The 26804-nt window shown below is 44.3% G+C and overlaps 1 protein-coding gene across 3 annotated transcripts in view; it reads left to right on the top strand.

Annotated features, from left to right (window-relative positions):
- Nucleotides 1–25866, top strand: part of cd99 (CD99 molecule) — a 90297-nt gene extending 64431 nt beyond the window's left edge. For 2 of the 3 annotated variants that reach the window (XM_067985717.1, XM_067985715.1), the window contains 7 exons: nt 62–115; nt 1855–1932; nt 7062–7088; nt 16091–16114; nt 17296–17409; nt 21307–21369; nt 23484–25866. In XM_067985717.1, the coding sequence (XP_067841818.1) occupies nt 62–115; nt 1855–1932; nt 7062–7088; nt 16091–16114; nt 17296–17409; nt 21307–21369; nt 23484–23527 (404 nt within the window). In that variant the 3' untranslated portion in view covers nt 23528–25866. The remainder of the gene's footprint in view (nt 1–61; nt 116–1854; nt 1933–7061; nt 7089–16090; nt 16115–17295; nt 17410–21306; nt 21370–23483) is intronic. The other variant, XM_067985716.1, reaches the window with a different exon arrangement.
- Nucleotides 25867–26804: the final 938 nt, after the last annotated feature.

Raw genomic sequence — 26804 nt, 5'->3', positions numbered from 1 at the left:
ATCTGCTCTTGGGCAGTGATGGATTTCAAACCTTAAACTGCAGTTTTTACTTTTCTAACAGACATATACACACCAACAAAGAAGCCTTCTAATAAGCCACATGGAGGTGGTTCAGGTAATGGCACAAGCTTTTAAAGTTTGAAGTAGATGGTTGGTAGTGTAGTGCTGAGCTGAATATCTCCATTCATATTGTGTTTTTTTTTAAAACTTACCTGATCTCTCATAGTAATGTCAAGTTTGCAAATATTTTTGGATTGTAATAATTGCAAATTGAGAGGAATTTTCTAAAGCATAAGTCCAGGAAAATTACACTCACATGTTTATTGGGGGAGGTCACTGGCAGAGTATACCCTCAGCAACAATGGCTTGATTGCATGTGCACTTGATAGATTGATCATTAGTAGGTTTTGTCAACCCCTAGAAGCTCATCATTCCTCTGCTTTCTTTCCCCCATCTTGTGTTACTTATGCTCCTTGTATTACTTATTCCACCAAAATTCAATAGTACTGACTTGAGTGCATGAAGAAAAATTGTATTGTCTAAAATCAAAGTGCTTAAATTGAACTTGGTGCTGTCAACATCAAAACTCCCAGGTCCGCTATAACATGAACGTGGTTTGATGTAGAATAATGCTCCTTCTACGTGCCCCAACAATGTGGGGGTGAAAATCAAATTTGGCAGGGGCACACAATGGGTGTTGGTGGATCGGCTGCACATTATACACCCCGATTTCCATGGAAAAGGAAATGGGTCAGGATATACAACGGGCTGCTGATTGGCGAGGACACAAAACGGACAGTGGCCAAAGTTGAATTTTTCAGCTCCAATGTCTCGGTCTCGAACTCGGCAGAGCAGTTCCAACTATTGTGACGTATTTTCATTTCTCTCACCAACCATCTTGTAGCCTTTTTAATTTGTTCCTGGGACATGGTTGACGCTGGCAGGCTGAATTGATTGCTCTTTCCCCAGTTTCCCTGAGAATGTGTTGGTGGGCCTTCCTCTGAGCTTGCCAATAACTGCTGAATTTAGGGGCTGTTTCACAGGCCTACGCTCATTAGATACAGTATGTGGGTGGGTTTTTTATTTTGACAACCTGATCCAATAATAGAACTATAGAATTTGCAAGTTTGATTGCAGCAGCCCCAAATACTACAATGATAACTTGCATTTATATAGTACCCTTAATGTAGAAAAACACCCCAAGGTGGTTAAATACAGAACCTGACCAAGTCCTGTTGGGATAGGATGTTTTTTTTTGGTGGAGCCAGGAGGAGCAGGTGTGTTCTTCTGAGCCCCACAAGTCTTCAGCCTGCTGCTGACCCAATGTATTCCTGCCCCCCACCCCCCACAATCCCCCAAGCCGGATGAATTTCTCCCTCGCCAGACAGCGGAGCTGCAGTGAGTGCCCATTTGGCATCTGCAGTTCACCGGGAAAACATTAGTGGCCCAAACCCAAAAGTGAAGTAGTTTGAGCCTCTCTACTGTTATGTTGCGCAGGCACCATGGCGCATGCTCTGACCATTCGGTTCCCTGGAAAGTCTGTCACGGGGTGAATGTGCCACGGCAATAGCTGTACCGAAGAGTGCAAAACATTGTTGTAAATTGCACCACTGTTGATTTATAAGTTCTGTAATTGGGTGGGGGGGGACATTTGTCACACTTTCTCCAAGCTAATTGCTGTCTGAAAGATTGTTTTTAACTAATTCTTATTATTTAGTTTGGCTTCCATCCTAGTTTATGATTGATCAACTTTGCTAGAAAATGTTGTAAGCGGAAGTTGCTTTACTTTGCAGAGTAAATGTTTCCTCACTCCATTGTCTATTAATATGTTACTCTCCTTTCCTTTTAATTTAGCAGGTGGTGAATTTGGGGACTCTGATCTCATAAATGCTGCAGGTGATAATTATAACCCTGACCAGACCAATTCTAAAGGTAACACTTTCTTTTAGAGTCTTTATTTGGTTCCTTTTCAATCACCTTGATAGGCAAACAGCATTCTTTGATGTATTACTGAATAAATGGCTAAATGTTGGCTATGGTACGGGCAGAAATTATTCTGACTGAGGTGGACTGGTAGTGCATGGGATTGCTGTGGTAGGATATATGTGTTCAATCCTGGTTTTCCTCCACACAGAAAAGTCAGATGTTAGTTGTCACCATGAGTCTGATTCTGGGAGGGTGGGGGCTCCCTAATATAAACCAAGATTATTACTGGTTAGCTACTCCTGACTGGTGTCCTAGGCCCAACCATTTTCAGCTGCTTCATCAATGACCTTCCCTCCATCATAAAGGTCAGAAATGGGGATGTTCGCTGATGACTGCACAGTGTTCGGTTCCATTCGCAACCCCTCAAATAATGAAGCAGTCCGAGCCCGCATGCAGCAAGCCCTGGACAACATCCAGGCTTGGGCTCGGTGGCAAGTAACATTCGTGCCAGGCAATGACCATCTCCAACAAGAGAGTGTGAAACCACCTCCCCTTGACATGCAATGGCATTACCATCGCCAAATCCCCCACCAACAACATCCTGGGGGTCACCATTGACCAGAAACTTAACTGGACCAGCCATATAAATACTGTGGTTACAAGAGCAGGTCAGAGGCTGCGTATTCTGCGGCGAATGACTCACCGCCTGACTCCCTAAAGCCTTTCCACCATCTACAAGACACCAGTCAGGAGTGTGATGGAATACTCTCCACTTGCCTGGATGAGTACAGCTCCAACAACACTCAAGAAGCTCGACACCATCCAGGACAAAGCAGCCCGCTTGATTGGCACCCCATCCACCACCGGCGCACTGTGACTGCAGTGTGTACCATCCACAGGATGCACTGCAGCAACTCGCCAAGGCTTCTTTGAAAGCATCTCCCAAACCCGCGACCTATACCATCTAGAAGGACAAGAGTAGCAGGCACATGGGAACAACACCACCTGCACGTTCCACACCAAGTCACTCACCATCCCAACTTGGAAATATATCACCGTTCCTTCATCATCGCTGGGTCAAAATCCTGGAACTCCCTTCCTAACAGCACTGTGGGAGAACCTTCACCACACAGACTGCAACGGTTCAAGAAGGTGGCTCACCACCACCTTCTCAAGGGCAATTAGGGATGGGCAATAAATGCTGGCCTCGCCAGCGACACCCTCATACCATGAACGAATTTTTAAAAAAAATATAGCATTTACTGGTGAAGTTAGTAGAAACCTAGGAACTGGTCATCTGCCTGCTATCTTGCCCGTCCACCTCTTCAAAATGTAACTTTTAATGAGCGCGCTCTTGTAGCTTTGTGGATAAAGGTACCACGTTGTATGATACTCTTTTGAAACAGCAAGTTTGATCCTTTGTCTGTGCTGCATTACCTGATCTCAGAGAGCAGTGGTTAGGGTTAGTGACCTTAGGCTAGGGAGGGGAAAATCCACCAGGGTTCCCATTCCCACCTGCTACTCAGTGACCTAAGCCAGGAAGTATGTCCATGGAACGATGTCTGAACAAGACTCCATGCCTTCAGGGGAGAAAATTGAGCCAAAAAAAAAATCTTCACACTGCATTTCATTGTTGATATAAATTATGTGAATCTGTCCCTCTTTTACCTTTGGTTATTAGCTATGTGAGGATACAAACGTCTATAATAAAATAGCTGGCAATTAACAGCTGGGTAGCCAGAAGAAATTAAGGGGGCAATTTTCTGCTTTGCTGCTCCCCACCCAGTGCTCGTTTTGGGTAATTGCCGCCCCTCTGCAGTCTGTGATTTTCCTTCCATCAATTTTAAGGTTGGGGGCACATAGTTTCCCTTTGTGTTGCTGGCAGGTTCTGGTGGAAAACGTCTCCTTGGGTCTCAACCATTTTGTTTGTGTATGAGCTGAATTTAAGTTCCTTCATCAAACACTTTTTTTGAAAGTAAAGGAACTGAAATGTTAGGAGTAACTTTATTACAGTAACGTTTTAACCAATTAAGCTTAAAAGAAAATTTCTCACCTTTTATCTTCCATTTTCTTCCACTTGCCCCATATTATTTTAACTGCGCTTTAATTTTTTTTCGATGTAGTTGAACCTAATTACATAAAATTTAAACCACAGAAACAGGCCATTCAGCCCAACAGATTTGTGTGTTTATGTGCCACACGAACCTCCTCCCACTCTATTTACTTCATCTTACCCTATCAACATATCTTTTTATTCCTTTCTCCCTCATATACTTTTCTCACTTCCCTTTAAATGCATCAATGCTATTCGCCTCAACCACTCTATTTGGTAGTAAGTTCCAAATTCTCTCCACTGAGTTAAGTATAGACCTGTTTTAAAATCCCTCTCTCTCTCTCTACTCTAAGTACGTGTGTGTGTGTGTGTACACACACACACACACACACACACACACTTACTTTTATTGGGTGCGTGGGATCTCACTGTCCATTTTGGAGACTGGAGCCCTGTTGGTGAAAAATAACTTCGACATGAAAATTGGATCCAAGATGCATTTCATCCCTGCACGGGATGAGACTTCCACATGATCATCTGGAGCCTCAGTAACACAGGGTGGGGCTTTATCATCCATCCAGGTCCAATTGCAACACACAGCTATTTAACAATGACTAAAGGTTTACGCAAAACACAACTATCTCGTTGTTGCCACACCTGGCAATTGCCTCTTGTTTAACAATGCTGAATTTATTTTAAAGTTAGTCATTCATTTTGGAGCTGCTATTTTCCTCCCTCCCTTGTGCTATTTTTTGTAAATGCCTTCAATTGATTTTATTGTACTCTTAAGTCTGTGAAATCAACAGATAATGGGGTAGGTTTTCAACAATATGCCACCCAGCAGTGTAAAATTGGCCCATTTTTCAATGGAAATAAAAATTGGGGTGAGGGTGGTGGTGGTGATGGCGGTTCTGTAACATGTGGCTAATCCACAAAGGCGGGCAGGCAAGTTGAAAATCTACCCCAATTATTTAAAAACTGAACTTGTATTGCAAATATCTCAATAAACTTCACTAAGTTGGGAGGCACAATGAATTGCAACGGGACATAGAAAGATTAAGTGAGTGGGCAAAATTGTAGCAAATGGAGTTCAATGGGGGGGATGAGTGAGGTCATCCACTTTGGATCCAAGAAAGACAAATCGGATTTTTTTTTAATATTGAGAAACTAGGAACTGTGGAGGAGCAAAGAGATTTTGTTCTCCGTGTACACAGATCACTAAAAGCCAGTTTAAAGGTACAAAAAGTAATCCAAAAGGCCAATGGAAGGGCTGGCTTCTATCTCAAGGAGGCTGGAATACAAAGAGAAGGAAGTTATGCTTCAGTTGCATAAAGCCTCAGTCAGACCCCATCTGGAATATTGTGTTGAGTTCTGGGCACCGCACCTCAGGAAGGATATATTGGCCTTTGAAAGGGTACAGCGCAGATTTACCCAAATGATACTAGGGCGTAAAGGGTTATATTATGAGTACAGGATGCATAAACTTCGCTCGAGTATAGAAGGTTAAGGGTTGACCTAATCGAGGTGTTTAAAAATGACAAGCGTATTCAGTAGGGTAGTTACAGAGAAACTATTTTCTCTGGTGGGGCAATGGAGAACAAGAGAGCACAATTTTAAAATGAGAGCTCGGCCATTCAGGAGTGAAATCAGGAAGCACTGTTTCAGGGTAGTGGAAATATGGAACTCTTCCCCCAAAAGGATTGAGGATGCTGGGTCAATTGAAATTTTCAAGACTGAGATCAATAGATTTTTTTGTTAGGTAAGGATATCCAGGGATATGGAGTTGAGGTACAGAGCAGCCATGATCTAATTGATTGGCTGATCAGACTTGAGGGGATGAACACTGTTCTTATGTTCCTATTTAAATAAGTGGTGGAATGGAGCTTTCAGGCTGATTTAATTCTCAGCAAGCATTTGCATTAGGTGTCAGCCTTGGCTCAGTGGTAGCACTCTCATCTCTGAGTCAGAAGGTTGTGGGTTCAAGTCCCACTCCAAGACTTGAGCACATAATCCAGGCTGACACTTCAGTGCAGCACTGAGGGAGTGCTGCACCATTGGAGGTGCCGTATTTCGAATATGGTGTCAAAAGCCCTCTCCGGACCTTTTAAGAATGAGCTGTTAGTGTGTGGTACACATATAAATGTGTTGTAATAAAATTTGAAGAATGCAGTTGTTTTAATTGAAATTTGTGCACTGAAATGTTATCCCAGCGGTGCTCATAATAAGAAATAACAAAATGCTGGAAAAGCTCAGCAAGTGAGGCAGCATCTGTGGAGAAAGAAATAGGGTTAACGTTTCAGGTGAAGACTGGAAGATGTTAAAATTTTTAAGCAAGTAAAGAGCCAGGGAAAGGGGCGGGGGGGGGGGGGAGGGAGGGGTGAGGAGGAAAGAACAAAAGGGATGATCTGTGACAGGGGTAGAGGGCACGAGTGATTAAATGACTGAAGGGATGATTGTGCAAGGCAAGACGGGTGGTAATGGGACTAGTTAAGAAATAAAAGATAGGTCTAGAGTAGCTGTAAATGGCAACAGCAGAGCCATGACCAGCACTTGCTGTCCGAAAAAATGGGAGCAATGGTTATGATCTGAAGTTATTGAAATCCATGAATCCAGAAGGTTGTAAAATTCTTCCGGCATCTGCAGTATTTTGCTTTTGACTTAATGTTTATAATAATGTTCAGGTGACATTTGTAGCCCACCTTTCTTTCACATGTGGTATGTGAATCCATTGCCGTTCCCTCCCTTATACAGGAAAGCAAATGCACGCTTTGGGCGGTAAGCATTATCCCAGCAAGTTAAGTGCCCTATTTAAAACATAATGATGTCCTAGAATTATTACTGCTCTTTGTTCCCTCCATTGGGGAAGTGCCAACAGGCCTTCGCTGCATTGTATGGGCCCACTGCTCTTCATTCCATGTTGCAGTATCTTGGAGCATTCCTGAGGATGCTTATTGAAGAAGACAATAGTTGAGATTGTGGCAATTGACAAAAAGTTAGCAAGTAACACTGTGTAAAGCAGTCTTTTGATGGTTGCTTGCTGGACACTGATGGAATGTATATTTGTTTTTGTTTCATTGTGTAGGTCGTTCAGCTGGGGGGCGTTCAGATGGTATGTTCCCTTAATCTCTTGATTTGCCAATTTTGGGCACTCTGTTGTAACTGCTTATAATTGTTCCCTGTGATCACGGAAGACTCTCTTGTTTGTTCTGCCTGTTTAATTAGTGGAATAATTAACAGTTCCTTCCCACACCCTTCCATTTTTCTTTCAAGCATTGCTCTTCGTTTGAGAATGTGAGTAGGTGAACTGTTGCCATGTATCTTCCACTATTCGCATCAAATACAATGCAAATACACAAAGACGCACCAAACTGGCTCTGTGCCTTTTAGCTTGCATGAAAATGTGACTCTGCAATGCCACCTTGTCCTTTATTTGAGAGTGCTGGATAATATCTGGCATCAACGGCACTCTTTCACGGTTAAAAATTGCCTTATTTGGGATTGATAAACATGATGTGGAGATGCCGGTGATGGACTGGGGTTGACAATTGTAAACAATTTTACAACACCAAGTTATAGTCCAGCAATTTTATTTTAAATTCACAAGCTTTCGGAGATTTTCTCCTTCCTCAGGCAAATGTTTCAAGAGCTCCTTGAAGCCTACGCATTTATACATATAGAACAATACATGGTGTTTACAGACTGCCCCTGCAACTGCCCGTTGCCAAGGCAATCACCGTGTTCAGACAGAGAGGTGTCACCTGCAGAACCCCCGAATACACATTCAACAAAAAAACAAACAGGGAAAAAAAACAGAGAAAAAAAACACAGAGAGAGGCAGAAACATCCGGAAGGCAGAGAGAGCCAGCAAATGACCCATTATATTAAAAACAGATAACATTTGTTCGCTGGTGGGGTAACGTGTAGCGTGACATGAACCCAAGATCCCGGTTGAGGCCGTCCTCATGGGTGCGGAACTTGGCTATCAATTTCTGCTCGACGATTTTGCGTTGTCGTGTGTCTCGAAGGCCGCCTTGGAGTACGCTTACCCGAAGGTGGGTGGATGAATGTCCATGACTGCTGAAGTGTTCCCCGACTGGGAGGGAACCCTCCTGTTTGGCGATTGTTGCGCGGTGTCCGTTCATCCGTTGTCGCAGCGTCTGCATGGTCTCGCCAATGTACCATGCTCTGGAGCATCCTTTCCTGCAACGTATGAGGTAGACAACGTTGGCCGAGTCACAGGAGTATGAACCATGCACCTGGTGGGTGGTGTCCTCTCGTGTGATGGTGGTATCTGTGTCGATGATCTGGCATGTCTTGCAGAGGTTACCGTGGCAGGGTTGTGTGGCGTCGTGGACGCTGTTCTCTTGAAAGCTAGGTAGTTTGCTGCGAACGATGGTCTGTTTGAGGTTGGGTGGCTGTTTAAAGGCGAGTAGTGGAGGTGTGGGGATGGCCATAGCGAGGTGTTTGTCCTCATTGATGACATGTTGAAGGCTGCGGAGAACATGGCGTAGTTTCTCCGCTCCGGGGAAGTACTGGACGACAAAGGGTACTCTGTTGGTTGCGTCCCGTGTTAGTCTCCTGAGGAGGTCTATGCGATTTTTTGCTGTGGCCCGTCGGAACTGTCGATCGATGAGTCGAGCGTCATATCCCGTTCTTACTAGGGCGTCTGGACACCTACAGACGCTGAAAGACGCCCTAGTAAGAACGGGATATGACGCTCGACTCATCGATCGACAGTTCCGACGGGCCACAGCAAAAAATCGCATAGACCTCCTCAGGAGACTAACACGGGACGCAACCAACAGAGTACCCTTTGTCGTCCAGTACTTCCCCGGAGCGGAGAAACTACGCCATGTTCTCCGCAGCCTTCAACATGTCATCAATGAGGACAAACACCTCGCTATGGCCATCCCCACACCTCCACTACTCGCCTTTAAACAGCCACCCAACCTCAAACAGACCATCGTTCGCAGCAAATTACCTAGCTTTCAAGAGAACAGCGTCCACGACGCCACACAACCCTGCCACGGTAACCTCTGCAAGACATGCCAGATCATCGACACAGATACCACCATCACACGAGAGGACACCACCCACCAGGTGCATGGTTCATACTCCTGTGACTCGGCCAACGTTGTCTACCTCATACGTTGCAGGAAAGGATGCCCCAGAGCATGGTACATTGGCGAGACCATGCAGACGCTGCGACAACGGATGAACGGACACCGCGCAACAATCGCCAAACAGGAGGGTTCCCTCCCAGTCGGGGAACACTTCAGCAGTCATGGACATTCATCCACCCACCTTCGGGTAAGCGTACTCCAAGGCGGCCTTCGAGACACACGACAACGCAAAATCGTCGAGCAGAAATTGATAGCCAAGTTCCGCACCCATGAGGACGGCCTCAACCGGGATCTTGGGTTCATGTCACGCTACACGTTACCCCACCAGCGAACAAATGTTATCTGTTTTTAATATAATGGGTCATTTGCTGGCTCTCTCTGCCTTCCGGATGTTTCTGCCTCTCTCTGTGTTTTTTTTCTCTTTTTTTTCCCTGTTTGTTTTTTTGTTGAATGTGTATTCGGGGGTTCTGCAGGTGACACCTCTCTGTCTGAACACGGTGATTGCCTTGGCAACGGGCAGTTGCAGGGGCAGTCTGTAAACACCATGTATTGTTCTATATGTATAAATGCGTAGGCTTCAAGGAGCTCTTGAAACATTTGCCTGAGGAAGGAGAAAATCTCCGAAAGCTTGTGAATTTAAAATAAAATTGCTGGACTATAACTTGGTGTTGTAAAATTGTTTACATTTGGGATTGATAAAGAAGTTGATTGCACCGGAGACCAAGGTGGAATTCACTAAGAACTGTTGTGCACTTCGGACTCTCAACTTTTTTCACAAACAATCTCCAAAGCATGAGGGTGGTGTAGATATGTTGGGGATCGTTTATGCTGCCACTTTCTTATGGATGGGAAGCAGATAGGGACAGGAGGAGGCCATTCACCCCTTCACATTTGTTCTGCCATTCAATTAGTTCATGGCTGATCTGTACCTCGACTCCATTTTCCTGCCTTTGATCCATATCCCTTGATCCATATCTTGCCCAATAAAAAATCTGTCAATCTCAGTCTTGCAAATTTCAATTCACCCAGCATCCACGGGAATAGAGTTCCATATTTTCATCGCCGTTTGGGTGAAAAATTGCTTCCAGATTTCGCTTGTTAGTAGCCCAGCTCTCATTTTAAGGTTATGCTCCCTTGTTTTTGGATTCCCCCACCAGAGGAAATAGTTTCTCTCTATCAGCTCCATTGAATCCTTTATCATTTTACAGACCTCAGTTAGATCGCCCCTGAACCTGCTGAACTCGAGCCTGATTTATGCGGCCTGTCCTCATATTTAACCCTTTAAGCCCAGGTATCCGTCTGGCGAATCTGCTTTTTGGGGCACACATCATTGCAATCTAGTTTAGGGGATTATCAAACGCACTTGAGGAGTAAAACTGCTCCAGAGGCTGTGCCGGGTCTCTGGTAGGTGGGTATCAGTCAGTGTCACTGGGTTTATTTTATGTATAGATCCTAGTATATCAAAGGGGGGTGGGGGGGGGGGGGGTGGGGTGGTGGAGTAGTGTCAAGAACAGTATTGGCTTTACATTAAAGTTATCATCTTAAGTGGCTTCCCCCCGCCCCCCCCACAGTAACTGCTGTGTCGGTGCTACTGGTAAATTCCAGGGGTGCATATTGGCAAGAAAATTGTGCATAGAAACTTAGAAAATAGGAGCAAGAGTAGGCCATTCGGCCCTTCGGGCCTGCTCCGCCATTCAAAATGATCATGGCTGATCGTCTAACTCAGTACCCTGTTCCCGCTTTTTCCCCATATCCCTTGATCCCTTTAGCATTAAGAAATATATCTATCTCCTTGAATATATTTAATGACTTGGCCTCCACTGCCTTGTGTTGTAGAGAATTCCACAGGTTCACCACCCTCCTGAGTGAAGAAATTTCTCCTCATCTCGGTTTTAAATGGCATACCCCGTATCCTGAGACTGTGACCCCTGGTTCTGGACTCCCCAGCCATCAGAAACATCCTCCCTGCATCCAGTCTGTCTAGTCCTGTTAGAATTTTGTATGTTTCGATGAGATCCCCTCTCATTCTTCCAAACTCTAGTGAATATAGGCCTAGTCGACCCAATCTCTCCTCATACGTCAGTCCTGCCATCCCAGGAATCAGTCTGGTAAACCTTTGTTGCACTCCCTCCATGGCAAGGACATCCTTCCTCAGATACGGAGATCAAAACTGCACACAATACTCCAGATGTGGTCTCACCAAGGCCCTGTAAAACTGCAGTAAGACACCCCTGCTCCTGTACTCAAATCCTCTTGCAATGAAGGCCAACATACCATTCACCTTCCTAACTGCTTGCTGCACCTGAATGCTCGCTTTCAGCGACTGGTGTACAAGGACACCCAGGTCTCGTTGCACCTCCCCTTTTCCCAATCTATCACCATTCAGATAATAATCTGCTTTTCTGTTTTTACAACCAAAGTGGATAACCTCACATTTATCCACATTATACTGCGCCTGCCATGTTCTTGCCCACTCACCCAACTTGTTGAAATCACATTGGAGCCCCTTTGCATCCTCCTCACAGCTCACATTCCACCCCAGCTTTGTGTCGTCTGCAAACTTGGAAATGTTACGTTTAGTTCCCTCATCCAAATCATTGATATATATATTGTGAATAGCTGGGGCCCAAGCACTGATCCCTGCGGTACCCCACTAGTTACTGCCTGCCACCTGGAAAAAGACCCGTTTATTCCCGCACTCTGTTTCCTGTCTGTCAACCAATTCTCAATCCATGCCAGTATATTTCCCCCAATCCCATATGCTTTAATTTTGCACACTAACCTCTTGTGTGGGACCTTTATCAAAAGCCTTCTGAAAATCCAAATGCACCACATCCATTGGTTCTCCCCTATCTATTCTACTAGTTACAGCCTGATTTAAGCATGATTTCCCGTTGATAAACCCATGCTGACTTTGTCCAATTCCATTAATGCCCTCCAAGTGTTCTGTTATCACATCTTTTATAATAGACTCGAACATTTTCCCCACTACTGATGTTAGGCTAACTGGTCTGTAATTCCCTGTATTTTCTCTCCCTCCTTTTTTAAATAGTGGGGTTACATTTGCCACCCTCCAATCTGTAGGAACTGTTCCAGAGTCTATAGAATTTTGGAAGATGATCACCAATGCATCCACTATTTCCAGGGCCACTTCCTTTTGTACTCTGGGATGTAGATTATCAGGCCCTGGGGATTTGTCAGCCTTTAGCCCCATTAATTTCCCTAGCACTTCTTTTACTAATACAGGTTTCCTTCAGTTCCTCCCTCTCACTAGACCCTTGGTTCCCTAACATTTCTGGCAGGTTATTTGTGTCCTCCTTTGTGAAGACAAACCAAAGTATGTGTTTAATTGTTCTGCCATTTTTGTTCCCCATTATAATTTCCCCCATTTCTGACTGTAAGGGACCTACATTTGTCTTCACTAATCTTTTTCTCTTGACATATTTATAGAAGCTTTTACAGTCAGTTTTTATGTTCCCTGCTAGTTTACTCTCATACTCTGTTTTTCCCCTCTTAATCAATCTCTTTTTCCTCCTTTGCTGAATTCTGAACTGCTCCCAATCCTCAGGCTTACCGCTTTTTCTGGCAATTTTATATGTCTCCTCTGTGGGTCTAATACTATCTCTAATTTCTAAGCCATGGTTGAGCCACCTTTCCTGTTTTATTTTTGCGCCAGACAGGAATGAATAATTGTTGTAATTCCTGCACATGTTCTTTAAATATTAGCCATTGCCTATCCACCGTCATCCCTTTTAGTAAAGTTCCCCAATCTATCACAGCCAACTCGCACCTCATACTTTTGTAATTTCCTTTATTTAGATTCAGGACCCTAGTTTCGGATTCAGCTACTTAATGAGGAATTCTGTCATGTTCTGGTCACTCTTCCCTAAGGGACCCCGCACAACAAGATTGTTAATTAATCCTTTCTCATTGCACAGTACCCAGTCTAGGATCGCCTGTTCTCGAGTTGGTTCCTCAATGTATTGGTCTAGAAAACCATCACGTACACACTCCAGGAATTCCTCCCCCACAGTATTATTGCTAATTTGGTTTGACCAATCTATATGTAGATTAAAGTCACCCATGATTATAGTTGTACCCTTCTTGCATGCATCTCTAATTCCCTGTTTAATGCCCTCCCCTACATCTCCACTACTGTTTGGGGTCCAATAGACAACACCCACCAACGTTTTCTGCCCCATGGTGTTTCTTAGCTCCACCCATACAGATGCCACATCATGATTTTCCGAGCCTCCTTGCATTGATTTCCTCCTTTATTAACAACGCTACCCCACCTCCTTTCCCTTTTTGCCTGTCCTTCCTAAATATTGAATACCCCTGGATGTTCAGTTCCCATCCTTGGTCACCCTGCAGCCATGTCTCCGTAATCGCAACGATATCTATCTGCGCTGTTAATTCATCTACCTTATTGTGAATGCTCTGCGCATTAAGACACAAATGCCTTTAGACTTGTCTTTTTAAGATTGCTAATCATCTTAGTTTTATTTTGCACTATGGCTCTATTTGTTTTTCGCCCTTTTTTCTCTGCCTTCCACTATTGCTTCTTCCCTTTTGTTTCTATCCTTGTTTCCCCCTCCTCTGTCTCCCTGCTCAGGTTCCCATCCCCCTGCGATTCTAGTTTAAACCTTCCCCAACAGCACTAGCAAACACCCCTGCGAGGACATCGGTCCTGGTCCTGCTCGGGTGTAACCCGTCCCGCTTGTACAGGTCCCATCTTCCCCAGAACCGGTCCCAATGTCCCAAGAATCTGAATCCCTCCCTCCTACACCATTCCTGCAGCCGTGCATTCATCTGGTCTATTCTCCTGTTCCTATACTCACTAGCACGTGGCACTGGTAGTAATCCTGAGATCACTACCTTTTGAGGTCCTGCTTTTTAATTTACCTCCTAACTCCTTAAATTCACCTTGCAGGACCTCATCCCTTTTTTTAACCTATGTCATTGGTACCGATATGGACCACGACTACTGGCTGTTCACCCTCCCCCTCCAGAATGCCCTGCAGCCGCTCCGTGACATCCTTGACCCTAGCACCAGGGAAGTAACATACCATCCTGGAGTCATGTTTGCGGCCGCAGAAACGCCTATCTGTTCCCCTTACAATTGAATCCCCCATCAATATAGCCCTGCCACTCTTTTATTCCTCCCCTTTGCAGCAGAGCCACCCGTGGTGCCACGAACTTGGCTCTTGCTGCTTTCCCCTGATAAGCCATCTCCCCCACCAGTATCCATAGCGGTATATCTGTTTGAGAGGGAGATGGCCCCAGGGGACTCCTGCTCTACCTGCCTAGTCCTTTTACTCTGCCTGGCGGTCACCCATTTCCTTCCTGCCTGCGTAATCTTTACCTGCGGTGTGACTACCTCACTGAACGTGCTATCCACGATAATCTAAGCATTGCGGATGCTCCACAGTGAATCCATCCGCAGCTCCAGCTCCGAAATGTGGTTTGCCGTTAGCTGCAGCTGGACACACTTCCTGCACACATGGTTGCCAGGGGCACCTGTAGTGTCCATGACTTCCCATATAGGCAGGAGGAGCATATCATGGGTGCGAGCTCTGCTGCCATAACTTGCCTTAGATTTACACTGCGTTCACCTCTCGGAACTCTCCTGCATACCCCAGCCCGTAATGGTCTGTCCAAATGGATGGAAAATGAAGCACTGGTGGAGCTCAATTTCAAGTTGTGCACTCTCGGCACGAGCACAGAAGCAAAAAAGAAACTTGACTTTCCCACCAAAAAAACATTGATATTTATCTAAGAAGCCGACTCCGACAGGCCAGGCCTCCACATACTGCTGCACCTGTTTGAAATGGATGAACAATGCAACAAGTGGGAAATCTTTAAGCTCCAATTAGGGACCAAATTAAAAGGGAGATTAAAAGAGAAATTAAAAGTGAAGAATTAAATGTGAAATATTCAAGGAACCTCTTGCACTGGATTGCTGCTTGTTCCTTATTCCCTTTGCTCCACCATCAAAGACCATTGTTCCTCTGCACCGAAAGGTGTTTGCCAAGCCACTCTGTTTTGCTGCCCCTCTACCAAACTTCATATGCCTTCTTAAAACTTCTTTAACTGTACATTTGGATCGACAAGTGACCCTGGAGTGCATGTCCACAGATCCTTGAAGGTAGCAGAGCGGGTAGATAGGGTGATTAAGAAGGCATATGGGATACTTTCCTTTATTAGCCGAGGCATCGAATATAAGAGCAGGGAGGTTATGCTAGAACTGTATAAAACACTGGTTAGGCCACAGCTTGAGTACTGCGTACAGTTCTGGTCACCACATTACAGGAAAGATATGATTGCACTAGAGAGGGTACAGAGGAGATTCACGAGGATGTTGCTAGGACTGGAGAATTTTATCTATGAGGAAAGATTGGATGGGCTGGGGTTGTTTTCTTTGGAACAGAGGAGGCTGAGGGGTGATTTAATTGAGGTGTATAAAATTATGAGGGGCCTAGATAGAGTGGATAGGAAGGACCTATTTCCCTTAGCAGAGAGGTCAATAACCAGGGGGGCATAGATTTAGAGTAATTGGTAGAAGGATTAGAGGGGAGTTGAGGAGAAATATATTCACCCACAGGGTGGTGAAGGTCTGGAACTCACTGCCTAAATGGGGGTAGAGGCAGAAACCCTCAACGCATTTAAAATGTACTTGGACGTGCACTTGAAGTGCCGTAGTCGACAAGGCTACGGACCAAGTGCTGGAAAGTGGGATTTGGCTGGATGGCACGTTTTCGGCCGGCACAGACACAGTGGGCCGAATGGCCTCCTTCTGTGCCATAAATTTCTATGATTCAACCCCTGATCCCTCTCCTCCTCCTGCCCCCCGATCCCCTCATTTCCTGCTTGGTGTCCATTTCTTGGAGACATAAGTTTACTTCAGTGCTGTATCGGTTGGTTGTCTTAAAAAAAATTAATTTCTTACCTAGGAAGATCTAATTTTTATTTATTAAATCTTTTTCAGACACCAATCAGGGAAGTGATCAAGGTATGGCTATAATCATAACTTTGCATAAAAATAAAATAGTCAATGCATATTCCTTTAAGTATGTGATGAAGTTACAAATAGGACAGCCCATTGTGGTACCAAGACTTCTTTTGAATTCAGAATCTATCTGCTGGCAGCCCCCTCCTCCAATTCCGCTAGGCTTATTGAGACATCAACCAGGCCTGCAAGTGAAATGTCTCAAAAGGCAGCACGACTGCAGCTAAATTAATTGCATATTTCAACCACTAGGTCAGGATCACAGCGGTGGCCAATTCAGGTACATCACGTTAAGAAAGTTCATGGAATCACGGGTGCAATTCAACCTAGTGGGCCTTCAAAAATTGCACTGGGGTCCTATGCAAGTCATCAGGTCCTGGTTGGCACAGAACGAACTTGCATTTATATAGCGCTTTTCACAGCCTTGGGACGTCCCAAGGTGCTTTACAGCGCAGATTAATGAGGCTCCCGCCTGATTAAGGCAGTCGCCTGGGACGCCCAGAGGAAGGTGTGCGTTAAAATGGCGGTGGAACGAGAACGGGTTGGTAAGTCAACTACTTCGTCGGGCGGAGGGAGTTAAAATTGCTCCCAAGATCTCTCCCTTCTCAATTGCTTGCCTCTGTCAGCTCTGACTTTCGTCAAATGCCATTGTGAACGACAGCCTGATGTGATTCTGTTTTTATCTGGGTGTGAGGTATCTCCTGCGGTGACTCCGCACCGCTAACTTGTGCTATGAATTGTCGCACCCAACATGTCACCTGCCCCACCAGGCCACAGTTAAATGGCTTTGTTCCATGATGTTGGGATGCAGTCCTTTAGATCTAATATGTGGAGGGGCAGCCCCTTGTATTGTGCTCCGTTATGCAACAACTTGACTGTACCATGACTATTTCGGTACGATTCTGTTGATCTGACTGAGAGACTCTCGGTTCGATCACCTCTAGGGGCTTTCTAGAGCAGCGCATGAGTTTACACAAGATGATCTGAGTTCACTAGAACAAAGCTGCTGTTATAAACAGTGTCGTGCTTGCGAATTTATACTTTGCTGCCACCTTGTGGTTTTTAGACATGCCCACACTGTCCTACAGGAAAGAATCATATGTGAAAAAGTGCTGCACTAGAGAAAATAGGTAGGATCTTCTAAGGAAAAATAATTTAATTGTCTCTCTTCAAAATTCTTTTAGGTCAGGGCACCGGTACCATTGCTGGTATTATCAGTGGTGTGCTGCTGGCTGTAGTAGGTGGAGCTTCTAGTTACATCGCTTACCAAAAGAAGAAGCTGTGTTTCAGTTTGCAAGGTAAGATTATTTGCCGTTTACAAGTAACTTGGAGGATAATCAGTCCAATGGAAAAGGTTTTTTTGAGAGGGAGAGGAGTAGGAAGATCACAGCAGGAAAACTGATAGGAGGATCTCGAATTTAGCAACATCACATAAACTGAGGAGGCCTCCCAAAAGTCTTTACCGCACAGCTATGTTTCAGTATCTGCGTCTGCTTTTACTACCGAGCAGCTCTGATTGTATAACAGTGGGGATGATTTTTATTTTTTATTTTTTTTTGGTTTGTGCCCTGCGTCCATCATTTCCCCAGGCGCAAAGTGTAGGAGAAAAGGATGCAGACACATGATACTGGGAGGCACAAACGTGTCGGTGTCCGCAGTAAATGGACCTCACTGCTCACACCCAGTCTCCTTGGGTCAGAGGATCTGGTCAGGGGCACGCAGCAAACACTTTGAGGCCCCAAAAAGGTTTTTTCCAAAAAAAAAACCAGGATGAGTATTGGTGCTCGCGGTCCTCCAGCTGCTATAAGACCATGAAGCCAGCAGCCATTACATTTCCTCCCCTGCTTTTGGTTGGAAGCCCTTTCCAAGGAGTGTTCCTGCACCAAGGGAGTGTCGGTCATTAAAATGACCAGGGCCCCTAAATATTGGGCCGGTTCGGGTACTGTTGACGGAGTGTAGTTTGGGTGTCCATCCGAATTGTGCCTGGGCCAGAGTTGGAAAGAATCAGCCCCGGTGTTTACTTTTTCCACTCCAACCAGCAATTCCGATCAATACAGAAAAGGGTACTTTTTTTCTTATGTGCTTTGTTTTGATTTTTGAATGTGTAGCTGTTCATAGAATCATAGAAAATTTACGGCACAGAAGGAGGTCATTCGGCCCATCGTGTCCGCACCAGCCAAAAATGAGCCACCCAGCCTAATCCCACTTTCCAGCACTTGGTCCGTAGCCTTGTAGGTTATCGCACTTCACGTGCATATCCAAGTGCTTTTTAAATGTGATGAGGGTTTCTGCCTCTACCACCCTTTCAGGCAGTGAGTTCCAGACCCCCACCACCCTCTGGGTGAAAACATTTTTCCTCAACTCCCCTCTAAACCTTCTACCAATCACTTTTTAAATCCATGCCTCCTGGTTATTGACCCCTCTGCTAAGGGAAATAGGTCCTTCCTATCCACTCTATCTAAGCCCCACATAATTTTGTACACCTCAATTAAATCACCCCTCAGCCTCCAATGTTCCAAAGAAAACAATCTCAGCCTATCTAATCTTTCCTCATAGCTAAAATTATCCTGTCCTGGCAACATCCTGTGGTCTAACTAGTGTTTTATACAGTTCTAGCTTAAGCTCCCTGCTGTTATGTTCTATGTCTCGGCTAATAAAGGACAGTATTCTGTATGCCGCCTTAACCACCTTATCTACCTGTCCCGCTACCTTCAGGGATCTGTTGACATGCACGCCAAGGTCCCTCATTCCCTCTACACCTCTCGGTATCCTCCCATTTATTGTGTATTTCCTTGCCTTGTTTGCCCTCCCCAAATGCATTGCCTCACACTTCTCCGGATTGAATTCCATTTGCCACTTTTCTGCCCACCTGATCAGTCCTTTGATATCTTCCTGCAGTCTACAGCTTTCCTCTTCACTATCAACCACACGGCCAATTTTTGTATCATCTTCAAACTTCTTAATCATGCCCCTTACATTTAGGTCTAAATCATTAGTGTACATATAACAAAAAGCAAGGGACCTATTACTGAGCCCTGTGGAACTCCACTGGAAACAGTCTTCCAGTCACAAAAACACCCGTCAACCATTACCCTTTGCTGAAATGGAGTTAGGTTGCATTGACCATGCTTGTATTCCCTTGAGTATTGTAAACAATTTTACAACACCATGTTATAGTCCAGCAATTTTATTTTAAATTCACAAGCTTTCGGAGGCTACCTCCTTCCTCAGGTGAACGATGTGGAAATGAAATCCTCGAAATGAAGTCGCATTTATAATTCACAGAACAATGTTTGGTGATAACAGACAGTTTTTTCAACTGCCCGTTGCCAAGGCAATCAGTGTGCAGACAGACAGGTGTTACCTGCCAGGTCTCAGAATATACAAATCACCAAAAAAAACAACAAACAAAAAAAAGAGAGATAGAGAGGTAGAAACATAGAAAAGACAGCAACTGACCCGTTATATTAAAAACAGATAACATTTGTTCGCTGGTGGGGTAACGTGTAGCGTGACATGAACCCAAGATCCCGGTTGAGGCCGTCCTCATGGGTGCGGAACTTGGCTATCAATTTCTGCTCGACGATTTTGCGTTGTCGTGTGTCTCGAAGGCCGCCTTGGAGTACGCTTACCCGAAGGTCGGTGGCTGAATGTCCTTGACTGCTGAAGTGTTCCCCGACTGGGAGGGAACCCTCCTGTTTGGCGATTGTTGCGCGGTGTCCGTTCATCCGTTGTCGCAGTGTCTGCATGGTCTCGCCAATGTACCATGCTCTAGGGCATCCTTTCCTGCAACGTATGAGGTAGACAACGTTGGCCGAGTCACAGGAGTATGAACCATGCACCTGGTGGGTGGTGTCCTCTCGTGTGATGGTGGTATCTGTGTCGATGATCTGGCATGTCTTGCAGAGGTTACCGCGGCAGGGTTGTGTGGTGTCGTGGACGCTGTTCTCTTGAAAGCTAGGTAATTTGCTGCGAACGATGGTCTGTTTGAGGTTGGGTGGCTGTTTAAAGGCGAGTAGTGGAGGTGTGGGGATGGCCATAGCGAGGTGTTCGTCGTCATTGATGACATGTTGAAGGCTTCTATATTCCCTTGAGTATAGAAGATTAAGGGGTGATCTAATCGAGTTGTTTAAGATGATTTCCTGTGGTAGGGGAGTCCAGAACAAGGGGGCATAAACTTTAAATTAGAGCTAGGCCGTTCAGGGGTGATGTCAGAAAGCACTTCACATAAAGGGTGTTGGAAATCTGGAACATTTTTCTTTTTTCCTCCTCCCTCCTCCTCACCACCGCGCGCACACACGCTGTTGAGACTAGGTCAATTGAAAATTTCAAAACTCAGATCGAGTTAGGCAAGGACATTAAGGGTTGCGGAACCGAGGTGGGTAGATGGAATTGGGATGCAGATCAGCCGTGATCTAATTGAATGGCGGAACAGGCTTAAGGGGCTGAATGGCCTACTCCTGTTCCTATGTTCTGAGGTAAAATGCAGAGCAGCTTGAAGGTGCTTTCATACTCAGGTAGTGTTGGTGCAAAGTGAGAACCAATGCTAAACTTGGGTGTGCAAATTGGCCGCTGAAGGCTGAACAGACTGAAGTGAAGCGGTGTCCTCTGGGGTGCCTGCCTTCTGGTGTCAGGACAGGGCATGCTGCTGGATTCAGGCTGCGTTAACACTAACCGCAGCATCGGTGTGAAGCCAAACCACCTCACACTGTAAATGCACCCTGAGGGAATCAAGTTTTTATTTTTTAAGACAGTCTCCAGCAGCCAGTGCAGACACATTATTGTTCAATAACAGTTTATGGTTATGTGAATGGGATAGTACCATTGACGTGGTTGTATTATGGTAAGACATCTCTGTCGGGTGCAGCCTTTAGATCACCTGCAGCAGTCATTGAAGCCATTGAATTGATGTCTTCTCCGTTCACCAGGATCTCTCCCAACCATTCCCTTGTGCCCACCAGAGGTGAAAAGATTTGGGTTAGGAACTTTGGTTAGTTTTCGATTAGCTTCGGGTCAAAGCAAACTGGTGTGTCGCACAGGAGGCGGAGCATTTATAGGATGAGAGTAGATCATCTGTGTGGCACGTGATATCACTACGTGACATCTGGTTTCCCCAGAGCCAACCAAGCCCTGGGGGAAATAAAGTAAACTGCATCAAAGCCCTTCCCCACAATTAATCCTGTTTATATTACCAGGGAACTCGACCGAGCAGAGCACAAAGCAGGATAACGTACATGGCCAGAGAGAGGACCCTCAGTGTAAGTATTCAGTTGCGCAATCAAGTATAACCATCTTCACCCCTTGGGAACTCTTTCAAAATCAATTTCAAAATGAAATGAACACAATTACATCGAAACCTGATCCATTCAAGTCGATGTCTTTCCAGCTCGTTGCTGCCTTTCCGTGGGTTACTGCCTGGTCTCCACCTGGTCTCTTGATCTGTAACAAACTGAGATTGAAAGTCAGTGACACAAGGGATTCTAGCCTGGATCCTACTGCTGCATGGGGATCATTTGTTGGAACTCCAGCTCGTTTGTCTTGTATGTTTTTTAAAAAATTCTTTAAAGAGTCAATGCTCAGTCTCACTGGGCGCACTAGTGCGAAGGAGTTGAACCTGACATTGTGATGCTGAAATACCCAGGTTAGCAACTGTGTATTGACTTATTTTCCCTTTTTGTTTCCTCCCCTCTTTTCTGAAGGTGCAAACCTATGTTGGGGTATGTTTCCAAAGACACCAGCCACCCCAATTTGGCCAAGAAGTAATTTTAGGGGTGGAAAAGCACCCTTTTTTTTGTAGGGTCCGGGGATGGAGAAGCTTCATCGCTGGGTGAAAAACTCCCTACCTAACAGCATTGTGGAAGCACATTCACCACATGGATAGCAGGGGTTCAGGAAGACAGCCCACCACCACCTTCTCAGGCCAACTACTCATGGCCAATAATTGCTGGCCTTGCCAGCGAGGCTCACATCCCACAAATGAATATATACATGAAAGAAAATTAGAAGATGTGTGCTAACACTGTGTGCTGTCTCCTGCCCCTCCCTGGAATAAGAGTTTTCCAAGTCGTGCATTTGTCCCTGCCGTTAAACAGACATTCCTGAAGTTGCTGGCTGGCACCTTGCAATATTGTTTCCCCCTCTTGATGCCTTAGTTGCGATCTGCTAACTTGGCACAGATTGGGGATTGAGCCAGGGACCTTTGTAGTCTAAGTCAGGGCATTTTGCCACTAAACTCTGGGTTTCCAATCTCAGAAATGCCACAAGATTGATTGAATGTGGTGAAATGGGAATGGGAAAATCTGGCAAATGGGAGAACATAACCATTCACATTCAGCTTGGAAAGAATGGAACTAAATTTTATAGTTTTTTTTCTCTCCTTGCTTTAGTATTACTGTCAGTCCAGCCTGTGCCTGTTGCTGCTGCTGGAACCAACACTCAGATCAATAAAATGAGGTGTGAAAAAATACTTTGAATTCAGTTCCATTGTAACTTTCAAGCTGAAACGAGCAATTACTTGCTGGCCTCCGCTGGTATTTTACAGACTTAGTTTATTGTTATACGGCAGCAAGAGGGCAGTAGTTCAAAGTTAGTCCCCCGATTCTATTGCTGGGATAAAGGAGACTGATTTAGTTATGCAAATACTGGGAACTGGTGTCCTGGATCTGACCTAAACCAGTGCCAGTATATATTTTTTTAAAAACAGCTGATCAATCAAACCCATCCAGTTTTTACTTGCAGTTCAATCCCTTCATTAACCTGTAGCCTTTGCCTCCTTCCCCAGATATGAGATACTTTTGCTTTAAACGTCTCGAACGATTAAAGTTACGATTAGCTTCTGACCTCTGAAGTCAGAATTTAATCAATCTTTTGTGTTTTTGTTTTTGTTAGTGCACGGTTGAATTTATGGTAAGGGATAGGGATGGCACAATATAACATGGAAACACTAAAATGTAATGTGAAAAGTGGTTTAGTAATTCTGTTCTGCTGATTTTTCTGTTCCAGCCTTTAAACCCAGCAGTGTTTGAGGCCAGCTCCAGCACCCCTGTTGAGATTAGCTGGCTCTGCATAGACCTCGGAGTAAGTGGGGTCTGTTGGCATTTCTCAGTTCCATGCTGGAAGGTGCCATATAATAGCTGAGCCATTGGGAAATGTGCCTTATCGATGAAGCAAACCAAGCAATTTCAGCATGCTGCTTGGGTGTGAAGAGGTGGAAATTCCAATCCTCTGCCTGCCAGCCCTGTGATTTTCTGACCGTTTATGAATGGGTGGATAATCATGGATTAGCAAGCACAGAAGCAGAATTTCTATCCCAAAGTATCTAGTACAAAGCCATTAATCAGTTTCTTTTTTTTTTTAAATCTGTGTTCTTCAGCTTACAGTACTCTTCTGCAATCACAGCCCGTTGGCAGTAACTAGGAGGTGGCCAAGGAAGAGAAGCTGGAAGCAAATGGATGTAGCCCAACCAGACACTTTCAACCTCCTCTTAGATTTGTTTCTTGTGCACTCTTGTCTTTATAATTCAGATGTTTTTGATTTTAATTTTTTTTTTGTTTGGAATAAGCTAACAGGCCTAGTTTTAGTAATGTGGATTTATTTTCATCTTTGCTTTTAAATGAGAAACTCCTTTTAAAGCTGTTTGTAAAGAAATTACAAAGTGCCGGAACAGTTGCCTTTTATACAGTACCAGATAAAAATTTAGAGCGACACAGACACCGTCTTTCTGCTACGGCTGTAAATTAATTCATGTACTTGAGCTTTTTATAGAAATGTTAAGTTTTGAATATAACTGTGCTTATTTTTCAAAGAATGCACCCCTGTGCGCTGAACTACAGTACAACATTGTGAACAGATATTGATCCATTAATTAAAAAATGTTGAGCAAGTCGAAAGCGCGCACACAGTGGTGGGTTTTAAAGGTTTTAGACTTTGGAATAGTTGTAGGTAATGTTTTTAGTTTTGTGTAGTTAATGACTGGTGCAAAAAAAAAACCTGGTGTTTTTACTCTGAGTGATCATACTGATAAACGTCATTCAGAAAGTTTGTATAGTGTTTCATTAAGACTTGCAGTGCTGTGCATTTTATGTTATGGTAATTGAGTAGAAACTAGTTGAGGGATTTATTTTAAAGGAATAATTACTTGTTCTTCCCCCAGTAGCGGAAGGGTGGGGGGGGTCTTCGTTAAGTAAATTAGTAGTGGGGATTATTTTAAGTACCCTTTTCTTCTCTACCCCAACCCTGATTCCCGACCAGAAGAATTCAAATTCCAAATACGGTAAATCAGGACATTTTTACTATGTTTGCACGTTAAAATTTATAATGTCTCAGCAAAATTAATTTTGCAAAGTGCAGGTAGCCTCTGGTTGCTTGAAATGCTTCCTGATTTACAGTATATAACAGGGTTTCATAGCAAATGAGGTAAAAAATGCTATTTTTATTCCAGCCTGCAACTATACAAGAGAAAAAAGTTTATTTTTTTTAAAAAGTAATCAAATTTTGAAAAATGTCAATGACTTGCTGTTTAAATTTGGAAAGCACATGAAAATTTCAATTCCAATCCCGACTCATTCAGAAAACTCAAGATCCCAGTCGCAGAGCGATAGAGTCCCAGTGATTTGCTTGTGGAACTGCAGGTGACCACATGTCATTTTTGGAATCATTTTGTGAAATTGGACCTGTGATCACCTGTTCTTAGCACCCTTCCTGGTGTCAGTCGGGATGTGCAACTCGTGGGGAAATCACGTCAGGGGAGGGGACATCTCTGGCACCAAGGTGGCTCAGGATGAGGTGGGCGTCAATGGAACTTCATAACCTAGTCAGTCAACCCTTTGGCAGATTCTGGCTGCGATACTCTAGGGCATTGGTAACTAAATGGAAACTGGAATGGTAGATCTGGCACCCAGAGTTGGCATTCTTCCTCCTTCTAATCTAGATGACCCTGCCATCTAGTCCTTTAGCTGCACAAGCACTGCAAGGCTTAGCAAAGCTCTGTGCTGGTCAGCTGTGGTTTCAGGTTGTTAACGTCCAGCAGCATCCCCGTGAACAACTGGCTTATTCCTTTTGCTCATCTGTGTCGAGGCTCTCCGAGCTTGTGTAAATGCGGTGTATCTCTACAGGGAGAGAGTGTTCATTCCTCAAGCAAACCGAAATTGCCTGTATGGGATTTCTCAGTAGCTTGGTTTTGAAGATTCTTAAAAGCATGATGGTAGCACATCAAATAGCTGGATCACCAAAAGAAAGCTTCTTTTATGAGCTGGTACATTCCCCTGAACTTCGAGGGAAGACCAATGATCACGTAAGATTAAAGGAAGATTTAGCCCTCACTGGTGGAAAACATTTCCCTGTACCTGACACTGGGTTTTCACTGAAAAAGTATAGGATCTTTTGACTTATTTTTGTTCTATCAGTGATTGCCTTATTTAAAGAAATTAAACTTGACCTCGTAGAAATTGCAATTTTTACAAAATATGTATTTTTTTTTAAAATGGAAAAATCTCAAATTTGAATAGAAGCTTGCTCTTTCAATTCATTCTGATGGGCCTCCAAGAGTTGGCAGGATATTTTTGGATCCGGGGAGGGGTGGTAGCATGGGATAGGAAAGATGGGGGTGTTGAGAAAGGAACAAGACCAGGAGTGACTGTTTTGCAATTACTGTACTTGAAACATGGAACTGTAATAAAATACAATGTTACAATTTGCATACATGTAACTTTGATGCTATAACGTGATTAAAGAACTCACACAGTTTGTGAACTTAATTGTTTGTTCTCAGATTCATGTATCTACTAGACATTACTCTAGGGAAATCTGTATGTGTTGGACGGGTTTCCAGGCTTGAAATCTGTTCAATCGGGAAAGATCTGTGGGTGTAAATTGTTACTTGGCTAAATTTGTACTACGGTGGTAATTGGAAGCTTAATCCATTTGTAATACAAGCATAGATAAATAGCAAAAGAAGTAAGCCATGAAGCCTGTTCTGCCATTTTCATCAAGCCAGAAATATTCAGTGAAAACTATAAAAGGTTCCCAACTAAGTATCACCACCCCTTTTCTAACCACCTCCATTCACTTTGTTTCTCTGGTCTTCTGGGGCAATACATTCCACTTTCCCTCAACCTTTTCGCGTGGTTATTTTTTCTGCATTTTCTTCGAAGTACTTCCATCATCCAGTGGAAATAATTTTCCCTATTCACCTTGTCTGCAAACTGGGATATACTCCCCTCTGTCCTCAAATCCAGGCCATTTATCTTGAGTGAAAAGCTGAGGGTGGATGCATTGATCCTGGTTTGGAGGTGGAGGGGACAGAGGGACCACTTGTCAATACCCACCATTCCAAGAATGTCCCTTTTATCCCAACTCTACCTCCCAACCAGTTTCTTATCCATCCCACTAATAATATCCATTATTACAAATTTGGGTCTGCTGTAAATACCTTCTTTGATTCAATGGCATCAATTGTTCCCTTAAGTGGTCTGAGCATCTTTTGTGGGATTTGACTTGCATAGCCCTATAATCTACCTGTATAGTCACATAACCAGTGTACGTAATAATAGCATCCCCTGCCGATCTGGACTAATTAGTCATGTATTTTTTTTTGCACGTATATCTCTTCAATCTCTAAAGGAGGACCCATTTAAACTAGGTGAGGCAAAATTTGGTTTGAATCATTAAGCTAGAAGCCAAACATACAGAGCAA

Source organism: Heptranchias perlo, chromosome 6 (genome assembly GCF_035084215.1).
Source record: "Heptranchias perlo isolate sHepPer1 chromosome 6, sHepPer1.hap1, whole genome shotgun sequence".
NCBI lineage: Eukaryota > Metazoa > Chordata > Chondrichthyes > Hexanchiformes > Hexanchidae > Heptranchias > Heptranchias perlo.
Note: the sequence above shows the minus strand (reverse complement) of the source record. Positions and strands in the feature narration are given on the sequence as shown.